General features: G+C 34.4%; 1 protein-coding gene across 1 annotated transcript; it reads left to right on the forward strand.

Moving 5' to 3' along the window:
- The first annotated feature begins 2223 nt into the window (after positions 1 to 2223).
- On the forward strand, positions 2224 to 15462 carry LOC122587051 (uncharacterized protein DDB_G0287625-like). The gene is made up of 4 exons (XM_043759121.1): positions 2224 to 2405; positions 7953 to 8311; positions 9701 to 12170; positions 15134 to 15462. The coding sequence occupies exons 2-4, from the start codon at positions 8016 to 8018 to the stop codon at positions 15161 to 15163; spliced, it is 2796 nt and encodes a 931-aa protein (XP_043615056.1). The 5' UTR covers positions 2224 to 2405; positions 7953 to 8015; the 3' UTR covers positions 15164 to 15462.
- Positions 15463 to 16493: the final 1031 nt, after the last annotated feature.

Below are 16493 nucleotides of genomic sequence, written 5' to 3' on the forward strand. Positions count from 1 at the left end.
GCGGTTTGAGTAAAAGTACAAATAGTCATAATGTTGTTCATGTGGAATTGTCACTAAATTTTGTTAACGAACGAGATATGTCACCCGGGCGTTGCCCGGGAAACATTACGTTTGTCATCAATTTATTAAAAAAAACTATTTATTGTATTAGTGGAAAGAAAAAAATATGCCTAAAATTAAATATATTAGATATGAATAACGACACTCTTAAAATAATAATATAATGTGCTACGAACATAATATTTAACGATAAATAGGAATAATATGACAATGAAATATTATTAATATTAATAACAAAATTTTGATAACGATGAGATAACGTGTTACAAATATATATGCTAAGGGGTTGGGTTATAAAAACCACAATTATTTGAAGGGACGTGTAGTATTCATTTTGTTGAAAATAAAACAAATTGTTAAAAAAATCACATTGGCCCATGTCATTTTAAAAATAGAAAGTTAAAATGTGAAAATGAAAAGGTTTCGTTTGGTGTCTACAACTTAAAATGAAATTTTCAGTGTAAAAATGTTTTTATTGAAAAAAATACATTAAATGAATGAGGTTATTGTAATGTTATCAGATCATAGCAAAGAAATGGTTAAACAATATAGCATAAACTTTAAAAGAAAAAACAAAAAATATCTAAACCAAAAACTAAAAATAAAAAGATGTTTTAAAAAAAATTGTGAACAAAAAAACAAAGAAAAAAAAATACAAAAGCATTTGTAGTGCCAAAAAAGAATAACTTGAATTCCACTGTAGTTTGCACGAATTTCAAAGCTTTGATTTTAATATATATAATAATTATTTGTTAATATAACTTTTTAATTCATCGTGACAATCTTTTATTTTGAAACATACTATCATGGTACCTGCGTGTTGTGGCAGATACAATTCACACCACGTTATGATGGTTACCGTCAACAGTATTATATGTTGTGTTTTTTTTTTATAGAGAAAACAATACTATGTGTTTTGTGTGTGTTTCTGTGTGTGTTTTTCGTTTCTAAGTGGGGGCTGTGTGTGTTGGTGTAGGAAATAAGGAAGGTATAAGTATAATTTAGTCACGTGTAACTTTCAACATTTAAAAGAAAGACTATTTTTTTTTTTATAAAGGAGTATGGATATGCATATATCACATTATTATTTTATTCTATGTTATTAAAATAAAGTTACCACAACTAGTATCTATACTACTATATAAAAATTATTATACCATCATATTGAAAGTTAAAAAAATAGACACAAGAATTGACCAAACTACCGGTAATTAAATCACCAGCAACCATTAATTTTAGTTACACCGTCAGTCATTATATTATGAAATATCTCTATTACCCTCTTCAAATCAAACACTTTTACATTAATTAACTACACCATTTGACACCGCTGCCACCACCATCACCATTCGTTCCCACCACATTATGCGAGTACCATGCTAATTAAATATCATTGATTACAAACTATATCATCTTATAATTTTAAAAATGTTTAGAAAAATGAGATCTTGGAATTGATCCCATTGTTCTTAATGAACCCCCAATATTGGAAACACTTATATAAACTTTCACAATTTAATTTTAATGAATTAATTTACACTTTAAGTTTTTATCTTACTAATTTAAACCATAAACCTTAATCTTTTAATATATTTCCACTATGACCTTTATAATGACCTACATCATTCGCGTCGCTACTATCATCTAGGGATGAGCATTTGGACTGAAACCCATGACCCGACCCGGAACCGGCCCAGAATGACCCGCTCGAAGGGCTAACGGGTCGGGTCACGGGTCACGTTTTTGTTGTATTTTCGGGTCACGGGTTGCGCGGGTCAGGTCAGACCGGGTCAAACAAAAAACCAAAAAAAGTGAAGGAAACTCGTAACCCGTCCGACCCGACCCGAACCATCACGGGCTGGGTCACAGTTCCAATTTTCATACACTTACTATTGATGATAGTATCATCAATAGTCCCGGGCTCCCGGCCACCACCACCATACTACCTCGCTGCTCGTACGGTTATCGTGCTAGTCAATGAAAAATATCACGTGAAAACTATGTTTATGTTTGACTAAATCAAAATAACATACAAACTTTTATCACATTGGACTATTGGAGTATTGGACTTAGCACTTATGGCCCATTTTCGTGTGTATGTAACACTAAAATCACAAAACCACCTATTTCTCCCTTTCATTCTCTCTTTTTCTTTGCAAACAAAACACATTTGCAAGACTTTTGGAAGAAGAGATGGATGATGATAATGATATTTTTTTATTAATTACTGTAATATAATAATAAATACAACAAACAGAGGTTCTCATTTCACACTTGTTATTAACTTCATCAGTCGCTACTCTACTGTCACCAACACAATACGATTCTAGGGTTTCCATATACAGGTAATTAATTATTAGGGTTTAATAGTTCTATTTATTTCTAATTAATTATTTTCTTTTATTAATTAATTAATGCCTCATAACTGCCTTAGCTTTTATTGAGTTTGAGTACTGTCTTTACTTAAAACACGAGCCGAATTCGAGGTTATCATGACTCTGCTTAAGTTCTGATCAACCTTTATGGAATATACATATATATATACTGCATATACTAGCATAGGGCCTATGGAAAGCGGGGTTGACTATAGTGTTAGGCAGTTTGTCGAATTTTAGGTGGTTTGATGTAGTTCTTATATAAGTTTTTCGACTTTCTGGCAGTTTCTTGAATTTTTGGCGGTTTGATGTACTTTTTTCCCCCCTAAATTTGTTGACTTTTTGGCAATTTCTCTACTTTTTCTGGGTTTCATGTAGTTTTTTTTTTCTAAGTTTGTTGACTTTTTGGCAATTTGTCTACTTTTTCACAGTTTCATGTAGTTCTATAACTATGTTGACGTTTTGTAAATTTATCGACCTTTTGGAGGTTCCATGTATATATATGCAGTTCATATATGCTAGAAAATGGACGTGAAAAGAGAAAATCTTGTTTATTAATATTTAATAAGCTCAAACGAAACTGTTAATAAATATGCATTAGTTTCTCATGTAAATCAAGTTGGTTTTTATATGTATTCTGAGAATAGGACAATACAAAAGTTGGTAGACAAATGTGTATTGACTTTTAAAGAATTTAAAGTAATCATTAACTATTCACCGGGACTTCCCGGAAATAAAATTCATTGAATACTGTATGTAAGTATTTTTTTAAGGGTATATTTGTACTTTCAAGTGTTAAATTTTATGTAAGTTATTTAGCTGAACTTATCAGCTCGAGCCTTCCCATGACGGCTCATCAAGCTATTTAGTTGAGCTCGATCCATGTCGAGCTCAAATTTGTATGTTAATGATGGGTTAAGCATGTAATCATTATTTGAGTTTTACCTCTTGAGAGACTTGGGAAGGTAAGTCTTAGTTGGGATAGAAAGGTAGAAACCCAGGCTGAAGGCTTTCTAGGGAAAACAGGCAGGAGTTTGGTTGTCTGCACTCTGCACCTTTTTGTCAAGTATTACGAGCATTTGTTAATATGTCATTGTTAATTGTTTCTTTTCTATCCATTCTATATTTTGTTGCCTTTAATTGGTTTCATTCTGATATGTTCTCTGTTTACGTTATCTTTATCTATGGCTATTTATTATGTCTAATTACCTTACTTTAATGCATGTTTGTCTGTAAGACATAGATATGTTAATAAGTTAAAGCCTTACTGTTAAACTGTAAGCATTTCCTAGGATTATGGATGTGCCACAGAGATATTATATTTGAAAAGATATGCTCTTTCAAAAGCTCCTTACTTCCATCAAGCCTTCCCAGAGTTCTTTTGATATGGGAAAGCATGGTTGTTATGCATTTATAATAATATTCTGTGACTCCCATAATTAGTTTTAGATCTTGCTAGTGGTTGTTGAGTGTGGGACTATATTCTTAAACTATGTGAAAATAGTATATTGAAGGCTCAATTCTATATGACATCTTGAATACACGTGCATTTGAGGTTCTTACACAATCTAACTACTATGTACATCGGTCGTGAGATAGGTTTTGATTCTTTTTCATTTGTGATCTTTTACATTTGTAGATGGCTGCATATTCATGGGTCACGTAGTATTGTCTTCAAAGACATGTCATCATCTTGTGCTGCCAAATACACAATTAACAAAAAGCTTTAATGCTTATTTCTTCCTAATTTATCAAGTCTGGAGAAGAGAAAGCCAGCATGTTTCATCCCCTCTTACTCAAAAAAAGGAAAGAAAAACAGAAAGCCATCATGTTTTATTTCCCTTCTAGCCAAATACAGGTGTATAAACCAGACATAATACTCGATTCTCTGGAAGTGACTAACTGACCATAGACATGACATTGCCTGGATTAATGTCTTCATTAGCATATTCATCAAGAAGATTGAAACTTCTTTTGACAATATTCGTGCCTTTGTGCTACTCTAAAATAAGTATTATGAAGCTAGCAGTTAGTACCACAGACGCCATTCATTGCAAAAAATCCCAGATTGTCATCACAAAGACTTGAAGCTTTGCAAGCCACATGCTTAATCAAGAACATCACATGGTTTAAGTCAAGACAATTTGTGGGATACTTGGGCTGATGCTTGCAATCACGAATCACTATGGCTATGGGCTTTTCATGACATGGTAGAATGAAAATGGATTTCTATATCCGACCTTTAGGTGGGTATAGCGGATTACCATCTTTACGCTTATCGACCTCATTCCCACAAACCCATATGCTTAACTAAACACTAGTAAACCCTTACTTTCAGACCTAACACCTCCTTACTTATGGAGCTTTATCTTTGGCCGGCTTATGTTCTCTGCATATCTTTCTTGCTGCTTCCCAGGCTTGGGCTGTTTCGCATGTAGATCTTAGAATACATTGGCTACATTCCATTGGTGATTATATGTCACTTCTGCTATGAAACATATGTCAAACTGCCGACTATCGCTTTATGCATGCCAACTCCGAGAATATCCTTGGATACTGAACATGTATGTTTGTGATGTGAAGTAGCTTTTGGTTTAATGGATGTTAATCTTGATGTCATTGAAGGGTTGGCTTCAGTTGATAGCTCGTGAATAAAGACCCTAATTAGTAAATAACATCTAGCTAGAACGGTGAATATGGGAGATATGATAAAGAAGTCCATATGAGACTCAAGTGACAATTTTAGGTTTATTCCTTGATATGAACTTGCACTTTGCATGGGTTAATTGGTTATTAAAGTATAAGGTTGATATAAAGTGGCAACAGAAAAATATGTGCTTTCTCATACCTTTATAGGAGCTAGTTTTGGGCAACTAAACTGAGTTCATGAATACAGATTGATTGTAACTATTAGCTTATTGCACTCTAGAAGGATAGTGAATGGAACTAGTGAGAAAAGTAGCATCTATGGAACTGGTATTTAGTGGTAGGAGGCTTTTATTCATTTCAATCTCGTATATGGGCTGGTTTTAGGTCAATGGGGTGCTATTTTTTTATCTGATCATTGTACTTGCTATTTATCTCTCCGATTTGGGCGAATCAACGAGTGAACTTGTTATGCCTTTCAATGTTGAAGAATTTGGCCAAACCTAGGTTGCAGATATTAATGGTGTTTCAAAGTGAAGATACTATTGGGTGATATGCAACCCATACATGTAAATGAAAACATATGGCTAGGAGAACATAGACACAGACCACTAACACAAATGTATATCAAGTTCATTCCAAGAATGACCATCTATCACCATATAAGCAAGAGTCTCTGTTATTAATTTCATTTTAGGATTTCACAATTACTGTTGGATATATTTATAATGGAAGAACGAGGCCATATATTCATATTGTCCAGGCCCAATTTGTAGTCCATTATTCATATTGTCCAGGCCCAATTTGGAGTCCATAACAGCCACATGAACACCAGGATACAAAGTATCTCAGAGAAATCGATGACTCCACTTCACGGGCTTTTGACTTTCCCTATAGGATGATGGGCTTTTAAATATAGCCATGTAGGCGGTTGTCAGGCAAGGCTTTCTGGCATTGTACTTCAGATTCAATCCTTATTGTCGGGACTGAGAGTGATATCTAAATTTGCGATTTTCAGTTTTCTCTGACTCATTGTGTTGAGGTGTTGGTTTATCTATATCCTAAATGGAATCATGATATATATCTTGGCTCTTATTTCTAAGGAATGTTTTGTGTTAAAAATCTAACAAATATTTAGGTAATTATAACTTATAAAGTATTTAAAGATACATGTAAAGTAGCCAATCAAATATGGAATCGTGATAAATATCTTAGTTCCTATCTTCTGTTTGATAAATATATTAGTTCCTATCTTCTGTTTAATGAATAATGAATGGCTATAATAGCTTAGAAAGTAGTTGAAATTTTATGGACCTACTCTGCCAGATTTCTATATCGGTAGATTTATGTAAAATCAAGCTAGACAAAAAAGTCTCTTTTGGTGATGGAAGAACTTGGATAAGAGGATCCTTGTAATATGTTTAAAGCTTGAAGGAGATATTATGCAGATATTATCACACATGTGGATGTTGAATTCTAAACAAAAGTGTGATTTTGGACTTGTACTAATTATAATACAAGTTGTACCATTTTGTTTATAGATTAGGAAATTATATTTGAAATCTATTTGGAAATGGAAGCTAGTGAATAGTTCTAACAGTCAACTAACTTTATATAATTATAGATATGAATATTGTATACGTCAGATTACCATTGATTTTGCTAATTTCATCCGAGTCTAGGGTTTTCTTGACTATTTCAATTTTTTCCTTTTTGCCTTCTCTTACATCAACACACACAGGTAGCTTTTCTTCTCTTGCTCTTTGCTCCCTCTCTTATATAACTATCTACTGATTACAATCGGTTTTTTGCTAATTTCATCCGAGTCTAGGGTTTTTCACCGTTTCAATTTCATCGTCACGTTCTCACATATCAACACATATAAGTATCTTTTCTTCTCTTGATCTTTGTGTATATCCTATTACAGTAATCACTTTATTTATCTCTTCTCTCATGATACTCTTGTTTCTTGTAATTTTGTTTCCATGTATAAGCTACAAACAGATCTTGGTATATTGTCACTTAGTTTACTTCAAATTATGTAGGTTTTTTTTTTTTTATATTGTGACTAAAAAACTTTATTGTTAATTTAATGATTATTGGTTTGTGTGATACCTTTTTTACTCTACTTTTTGTAACAGTAGACTTATAGTCGAAAAGACTAAGACTTCACTATTTGAGCAATCTGTTGTATTTAAAATCACTGTGAAAAGTTTTTAAGTTTGGTTGATAATAAAAATGGATGTTTATTGACTATCTTATTCATATGTTCAATAAGACAATATATATAAATAAATAAATTAATTAAATGATTGTTGTGTCTATAATTTTTTAGTATCCTGCCTCCGTGACATTCTTTCCCTTGCTATATGGAACAGAAGGTGCTATTGTGTTACACTTATTATATCATATATTGGACAGTCATATTCTTCTTTGTTTTTCGATATTTTATGCTGCAATGTAAATGTAATGTATTTTGCTGTTGAATTTGATCATTTTAGCTTGAAACATGCTATTTGTGATACCGGGTAAAATTAATCCACTTAAAATAAAAACCATTCTATTTGGACCCATTTTATTCGTTGTTTGAGCTAGTGATGAGTCAAAGAAAGGTTATAATGTGTTTGTAATGCTAAACTTGAATTACCACTATGTTTCATAGGATAATACATATTACACGCGCTACTCTTCAATCACATTGCGTCAATAGTCTAAAATTCATATGAATCCATTACTTTCATCACTTGATTTCTCATGGCTATTTTTGTAGAGCGACATGAAAGGGAATAATAAGTAGCTTCAAAGGGTGAAGGACCAGTGTATGTTTTATCTTCTATGATTTTGATGTGTTGCTCTCTTTTTCTGTTCCAGGTCATTCTTTATTTTGGTTGAGAGAAGGTGAGATTAATATAATCTTCATAAAGAAGTGAGAGTATGAGTGATCGACGTAGAAGATCTGCAGCTTCATGGGACAAAAAAGAAGGGAAAGTGTCTTCTTCAGAGATGCATTCAAATGTTGCTTGGGTTGGTTCACCTAAATGGTCAAACTCAGAAGTCAATGATGGCATGGGGAGGCAATCTTGGGATCCTCCGCTAGAAAAAAGAACCGGGCCCAAGGATGATGCCATCAACAGAGACAGACGTAGGATGCAGACAGATCAGACCTTTGATGAATGGGAAAAACCATATAGCACTCACCCATCAGATAATACCTTTGCCCCACCCTACAGGTGTGTTTATTTTTCACATCACTAATCTTAAATCTAATTACTGGTTTAACATATACAGGCATAGGCTGTATGTAATGGGGGCGATTTTGACCCATGTAATTAACAATGTAACAATTTGAGTATGGTTTATCTTCAATGGCTTGAATAATAAAGTTCAGTATAAGGGTTGAGATTCACCCAAAGGTTATTGTTCGTGCATACGACCTTCTAAGTCCTTCGCTAAGAGTTAGAATATTGTATTATTATTGTTGTGGTTATAAGTAACACCTTAGTATTTGTGAGAAATTTGTTTAGATCAGCCCAACCCACCAGTACTAGACTTAGGGGAAATTTCATGTATCTCTCTTAAAATCTGAGAAGTGTCATATATGCCAGAATACATTTTTCTAATACTCTAAGTAAAATGCTCTTAAAGGATGTTTTGGATTTTGGATATAAAATGATATTTTGCAAGTTTTTTGGGAGTTAAAGTCAAGCCTGTTTTTATTTCTACCTGAAAGGTGATGTACTAACCTTGTCCCATGAATGACTAGTCCATGACCTGTTGTAGTTAATAGGGGTTGGTACTTTGATATCATAATATCTAAACTATGATGTTAAAATTATATGATAGTATCAGGGAAACCCTGTGATCAGTATTTGGGTATGTTTGGCAAAAGTAGTTGGAGATGGGGCTGGGGGCTGGAGCTTCTTTTGCAACCTTGTTTGGCTTTTAAATTTTGGATTTTTGGACTGGAATTGGGGCTTTTTTTAAAATCTTACAATCGAACAGAGCGTTTTTTTTCCAAAGAGAATGGTCAAACCCCAAGACTTTCCAAAAAAGTCCTCTAAAATACCCTTGGCATAGACACCCTTTGTCATCTGAAGTATGTCACTGAATATCATCCCACAAAGTACAGACAATATTTGTCTTTTTCTTCTTGCAAAAATTGGAGTATGCAATATCACCTGATGCGTTTTAAACAAATAAATATAACATTGTGTCCTCTATCAACGGGTAAATTAAAAAATATTAACTTACAGATATTCGATTGGGCAACAAAACTATTTGCCTTAATCATACTATGTTAAGAGACCAAGTGTATTTTTTTAATGCATAAACCTTTTAAGCTATTTTTTAAAAGAATTTAATTAATAGAATATAAGTACTTTGATCATATTTGACACACCAGTTATCTATAAAATATTATAATTCTAGAGAACATGTTTATGGTCAACCCAACACATACTAAAATACCCGGTTTGACTCGAACCTGTATGACCATTTACCTAGTCCTTCTGATTTGCAGCCTCTATAATCAGAAAACATTAGCAATGTCTTCTGATATATTTGCATAATTCGGTTAATATGTATCACATGCTATCTTTTTTTTCTTATGCTCAATACAGGGCCGGCGACAGACAAGTAGGTGGTAAAGCACGCATGAGCACAGACCATGACCGAGACCATGATCGAGTTCGAGAACAATTAAGGAGTCCATACCGTAGCAGGAGCCGAAGCAGAGGCCGAGCTATGGGTCTGACTAGAAGCAGGAGCAGGAGTAGAGACAGAGAATGGGAAAGTACAAGATCCGGAACTAGAAGCCCATTCTATAATGATAGACATGAATCTAATCAGTATGCTAGTGTAAGAAATCGGAGTCATAGGCCAGATCACACAAGTGGCTCAAGAGTTGATTATCATAGAGATGATAGAAATCATTATGATGATCAAAACCGCAGGCGTCAATCGAATCGAAATACTAGAATTCCGTGTAGGTTCTTTGCTGCTGGTAAATGCAACCGTGATGACTGTAAGTTTTCTCATGATATTCCAGAGTCCAGGTGTAATGATGGAAGGTCACATAACAATGTTCGGGATCGCAATATTGGCAACAAAAACAGGGAATGGCATGAACAGCTGCCACATGAGGACATAAATCCATCAGATAAGTCCAGTTTTGGTGAGAAGGGGACGTGGGATGCTCCTTTATGGGATGATGTGGAACCACGAAGTTTTAATGAAAGGTCACGTGATGATATTCATAATCATACATCACAGGACAAGAATAGAAGGGATGATATAGATGTTTCAGTTTTCCCAGATGGTGGGAAATCCGACCCTAAGTTGGATAACAAGAAAAGATTGCGGAATAATATGGAAACTCGGGGTTTAAATGAAAGGTTACAGGATATCCCTGATCATACTTCACATGACAAGTACAGAACATGGGACGATGTAGATGCATCAGGTTTCCCAGATGGTAGGAGATCAAACCCTATTTTAGATAATAAGAAAAGATCGTGGAATGATGTGGAACCACGAAGTCTTAATAAAAGATCACGTGATATACAAGATCATACTTCACATTACAAGAACAGAACATGGGATGATGTAGATGCATCTAACTTTCCAGATGTTGCGAAGTCCAGATCTAATTTTATTAATAAGAAAAGGTCGTGGATTGATGCGGATCCACAGGGTTTAAATGAAAGGTCTCACGGCATTCGTGATCACACTTCACTTGACACACACAAAAATTGGGATAATAAAGATACATCAGTTATCCCGGATCTTGGGAATTCCAACTGTAATCTAGATAACAAGAAAAGGTCCTCGGATGGTCTTTCATGGGACGATGTAAGTAAATCAGGTTTATCTAGCGCTTCAAAGGCCTACTATAATTCCGAAGACAGCAAGAAGTCATGGAATGATTCAAAATCTGAAAATAGAATAGATGGGGAAATAAAGAAATGGGATGGCCCGTTATGGGATGAGGTTAGTGAGCCAGGTTACTCTGAAGTTGCAAAATCTGGTTGGGAAAATACGACTTCTTCGGTGATGCTCCAAGCTGATGATAACATTAGGAAGTGGGATGATCAAGCATTGAATGACGTGGGTGCTGAAAAAAGTGAGAACCTTGTAAATCAATGGACAAGTGTTGGGAATGTGGTCAATGATACCGATTTGAACAATCCGAATATAGTCTCGAAAGATGTCAACCAACAAGTTGTTGCTTCTGGAAAAGACTCTATTCAGATTATTCAATATATGAATTCTCAGTCTCTTTCATCTTTCAATAGAACTGAAAATGCCTTCAATGGACCTAAAAGTCAGATGAGTGGCCAGGGTGAAGGTATGGATTCATATAAGCAGACATCAAATCAAATCAAAGAAAGTGCCCAACAACTGAAGCCTTCGGAAGTCGATGCTCCACAATTAATAAATGCTGTCAATGACACTAGTTTGACTAATCAATTGGCTCATGTAAATGGGCTTCCTACTGCATTGCCTGAAATGTCTAAGAAAGGACAAGTTCCAGAATTATATACCCAGCTAAATCTCTCGAGTGCCATAGAGTACCTTAAATCTCTTCCCCATTCTGCATACAACCAAGATACACAGCAAAATTCAGCAACGGGTCTGGAAGTCAATACTTGTGTACCCATTGGGACCTTATCTGCTTCAGTTGCACAGGAGAACCAAAATATTCCTCCAATATCTACCGGTGGTGAAATTGGTGTTGCGGAGAAGGAATCGGCTGGAATTCCAGAAGGAATTGACAACAGAGTAGCTGAAATCGAAAATGCTAAGCAACAACAAGAAAGTATTAATCCTGGAAAAGTAGAAGAGGGTGATATTAGCAACGATGAAAAGGCTATGCGACTATTTAAAGTCGCACTTGTGGAATTTGTTAAGGAGTTGTTGAAGCCAAAATGGAAGGAAGGTAAAATGAGCAGAGATGTTCATAAAACTGTTGTGAAGAAAGTGGTTGATAAAGTTACAACTACTATTCAAGGGAACCAGGTCCCTAGAACACAAGCAAAGATTGAGCAATATCTCGCATATTCTAAACCCAAAATTACTAAGCTTGTGGAGGTACGTTATCAATCCCATTCTAGTTTTAATTTTATATTACATGTTCATGCATCTTGATTGTTTAACATGTTCTTTTTCTTTTCATCTTTTTTATTTTATATATATATATATATACACACACACACATATGTCTAGGGTAAATTTAAATTTTGGAATTTACATATTTTTTGGCATTTTGTTATTATAGGCCTCTCTTGGTGACTGGTCTTTTTTTTGGGTAAAAGGTTACGCTGGTTAGCTTTATTATATATACTACAGATAAAAACAGGTGTACTGACCAAATGTCAATACGGCTTAGTACAACTGTACAAGAACAATGCCAAAAGACAACAGCGTAAATCATGAAACTTGACATGCCATTTCCATAACTAACACCCAGCACCTAAACTTCATGAACAAGCTCAATAAAGCTAGATACAAATAATAATAAAATAAAATAAAAAACCCTAAGGTTTCACAGTTTCACTATGACTAGTGACGTAGGCAGCATCCAAACTTCCAGAATTCTTTCCATTCGATCTTTCTTTTTAAATCGAAATGAAAGTAAGTTCAGCCAAACAGTTGCTTTAATTACCTCAAATTGCTGAGTAGAATGCTTCTTTTGCTTGAAAAGCCTTGAGTTCCTTTCCTGCCACCCATAATAAGTTGTTGTTGCAATAACTAATTTGGCAATAATGAGATCAGCCCTTCTGCGCTTAGCAAAATAAATATAAGTATCCGAATAGGAAGGGTTATATAGCATTATTTACATTTTCTTTTGTATATCACCTTTTTACATTCCCTTTTCTAGCATTATTTACTAAGGGGCAAGGGTGTAGTGCCAAAAGATTGGCAAATTGGCTAAATTGGCAAATTATCGACGAATCACAAGCCGCCATGTGTCGTTGCCAAAAACTAGCCAAAAACAAGCCAAAATTTGCCAAAAGTGATGGTGTAGTGATAAAAATCTTGCCAATTTAACCAATTTGATAACATAGCAAAGGTAAATATATAAATATACATAAATATACGTAGCAACAGCAGCAGTAGCAGTAAACCAAGAACCCAAAAAAGGGCTCGCCGGAAAACCGCAAGCCGCCGTAGCAACAGCAGCAGCAGTCTCACCGGAAAACCTAAGAAAGGGATCGCCAGAAAACCGAAGGAACAAGTAGTAAAAATAGCCAACTACACCCTTGCAAAGCCAAACAAAGTTTTGGCCGTAAAAAGTGAACGTTTTTGGCCGGCGACGACCGGAAAGGGTGATATATCACGTTAGGAGCATCGGCAAGTTTTATCGGCACGTAATCCGGCAATAGAAGCCAAGAAAAACGTAGATCAAGCCTCAAAATCGAAAACCCCCAAATATTTTTTTAGGTTTCCGGCGAGCACAAGAAAAAAAAAAAAAACAGTCACAAAGTACACGCTCCCAACGTTCACAAGGATCGGCCAAAACTAGCCGATATATATAGCCAATACTAACCGATTAAACTTGCCGATACAAGCCGATGGAGATGCTATAGTGTAGCCGATTAGCCGATGCTTGCCGATGGTTTTTGCCGATAAAACTAGCCGACTACACCCTTGCTCCTAAAGGGTAACTTAGCATTAGAAATTTTTACATAGATATATTTTGAGCAACATTAGGAATCAGAATGTGAGGGGGTAATATAGGGTCCAGTTTATGCCTCACATGATCAAATTATTAGCTGACCATGTCTCTCGTAATGGGGTCATCTCCTTCTCTTTTCCTTTCAAACTATGTTGTTAATACTCAAATATCGGTTATAACGGTCGAGGACCGATATTTGATATACCGGTTATAGTGGTGGTATAACGGTGGTATAACGGTGATTATAATAATATGCAATATATATAAATTCCAAAATAATTAATACATAATACTTAATAGTAGTATTAAAAGTCAAGCTTAAAAGTATTTGAAACATGATAGAGAAGTGAAGACAGAGAAATAGATGGATCGCTTGAGAAGTGAAGACAAAGGAGAAACCCTTCTGATTGATCGCTTGATTGGAAAATTAGGGCTGGACTTTTGTTTTTATAGGTTTATGTTAGAATTAGGGCTGAAAAATTGAGCTTTTATTTATTTAGGATTGGACTATTAAGTATCTATTGGTTTTAGGCCCCAAAAAAAAGAAAAGAAAAAACCTGTATTAACACCGTGAAGACCGATATTTAAAAAGCTAAATATCGGTAAATACCACCGTTAATATCAGAACCATTATTTTGACTGATATTTTGGGGAAAGATCAATAACCGTTATACCACTGTTATATCAACGTTATTAACAACATAGCTTTCAAATGAAGATACCGAGAGAGCCGACTTCAGTAATCATACCTTATGATTGTAGGTGGCAAAATGACTTGGTTATGTGACAGGTCAAAAAGGGTCCGGGTCAAAAAAGGTAGCTTTTTGAGTTTTGGTATGGGCAAGACGGCCCAGATCAGTTTGACCCTGTAACACTTTATATTAAAGATTTATAAGTGATTTCATATATATTTACCGTGTCAAATATGATTTTTTGGTTTAATGTCTTGAAATACATCTTTAGTGACTTCAAACTGAGTGGCCCAGATTAGATTGACCCTGTAACACTTTACAATTTACATTAAAGATTTATAAAGTTTTTTTTTTAATATCCGATTGGCTTGTGATAGATTAAAGCTATTCCCATAATGAGTCGAAGTTATCACTTTAGTATTACATTCCTTGGCTTATTAGTGAGCCGTGTTTTAAGTGCCTTTGCCTCTTGTTCTTTTGTAATGTCATGTTATTCTTATCCTATGTTCCGGATCACACCAGCTCACATTGATTTCTTAATTTTTCTTCATGTAATCATGTCTGAAATTCTGATATATTTGTTATGCAGGGAAATATCTTCTATATTAAAGCTGATTTGTCATTACATCAGTCATCATGTTTGTACAATTTTGTAGTAATTAAATGTCTCCTTATTCCTGTAGGCATATGTGGAAAGGCTTCTAAAAGAATAGCTGGAAATGCATAAGAAAGTCGACTTTTTGGAACATAAATGCTGGAAGTTGTTTTATAGGCATAGCTTGACAAATTACATTAGGTGTATGTTGGGTAATCGACTAAACGTGGGAAGTTTTTCTGTGGTTGTTAGAACCTTTATTTGCATTTGCGTTGTGATTTGCCTTTAACTTGATAAGCAGGCTATCTTTTTTTTTTTTTTTTTTGAAGTTTGAAAACATGAGTTGAAGCTCTGAGATGTTTGCAGGTTCTTTTGATGACATGTTTTAAGAGGTTATTTACATCTGGTTATGTTTTAGTTGTTTACGAGTTCAACATGATGAATTAGGTAGAGATTGCAACATGAACAGGTCTGGTAAGTAGCTTAAACTTATCAAAACATGTAAATATTCGGTATCGGATTTGAGATCAACTGGAACAATTTTTGTCTGCGATTTTATCAAAAAATACTTAGTATTTCCATTGTTCCATTACTTCCATATATGATTTACATAATTTGTAGCGTTGCAGTAAAAAAATACAATGGTCTAGAATATTAAATGTTTTACGGGAAATGATATATAATTGTATAAAATTAGCTTAACAATTATTCTAAACAATTTGATTATATAACCAGTTTAATTCATTATTTAAGGCAATTTTGGGATTGTTTGACTTGGATTTTATTTTATTAATACTGTATTCCAGCAAGGCGCCAAAGTAATAAAGATATAAATACAATTAGAATGAAAAAGTTGGATTCATTGACCATATTGGCTAATAAGATATACTACCATATTGGCTAATAAGATGATACACCACCAGAAAAAGGTCAACCCGATCAGGGTGCCGCTAATGATGGGCTCGACATGAGGGCAATGATGACTGACAGCCCAATACCAATACCAATACGTCACATCACGGGTATTAGCGGCGACGTTGCCGCTAATACTGCCACGTGGCACTTCAAGAATCATTTCTGCCAATCATTTGATCTGACGTAAAGGCGCAGACTTTGTCCCGGTCAGAGTATTAGCGGTTGAATTTCAATATATATGCATGCATTCTCAAAAGAACCATCACCTTTTTTTCATTCAATCGTTTACATTCTCAAAAACTATAGCTTTAGCTTTAGAAGATTTGTCGTCGTTATAGTAACAAATATATATCTTATGTGTATATATATATATATATATATTATGACTATAGATATAGATATTATACTTATGTGTAATTATATATATAATAAAATATAGAATTGTTTCAGATGAATAGTTTGGAAGATATTTGGACAGACCTAGAAAACGTATGTATTGAAGTGTCGGATGATGTGTTTGAGACACCTGATGC

Source organism: Erigeron canadensis, chromosome 2 (genome assembly GCF_010389155.1).
Source record: "Erigeron canadensis isolate Cc75 chromosome 2, C_canadensis_v1, whole genome shotgun sequence".
Taxonomy (NCBI): Eukaryota; Viridiplantae; Streptophyta; class Magnoliopsida; order Asterales; family Asteraceae; genus Erigeron; species Erigeron canadensis.

What these genes read in the sequence shown, in the direction of transcription:
- LOC122587051 (XM_043759121.1), top strand. Translation starts at nt 8,016, where the DNA reads ATGAGTGATCGACGTAGAAGATCTGCAGCTTCATGGGACAAAAAAGAA. An exon ending in ACCTTTGCCCCACCCTACAG is followed by an intron (nt 8,312 to 9,700) that starts GTGTGTTTATTT and finishes TGCTCAATACAG; the next exon opens with GGCCGGCGACAGACAAGTAG. An exon ending in AAATTACTAAGCTTGTGGAG is followed by an intron (nt 12,171 to 15,133) that starts GTACGTTATCAA and finishes TTATTCCTGTAG; the next exon opens with GCATATGTGGAAAGGCTTCT.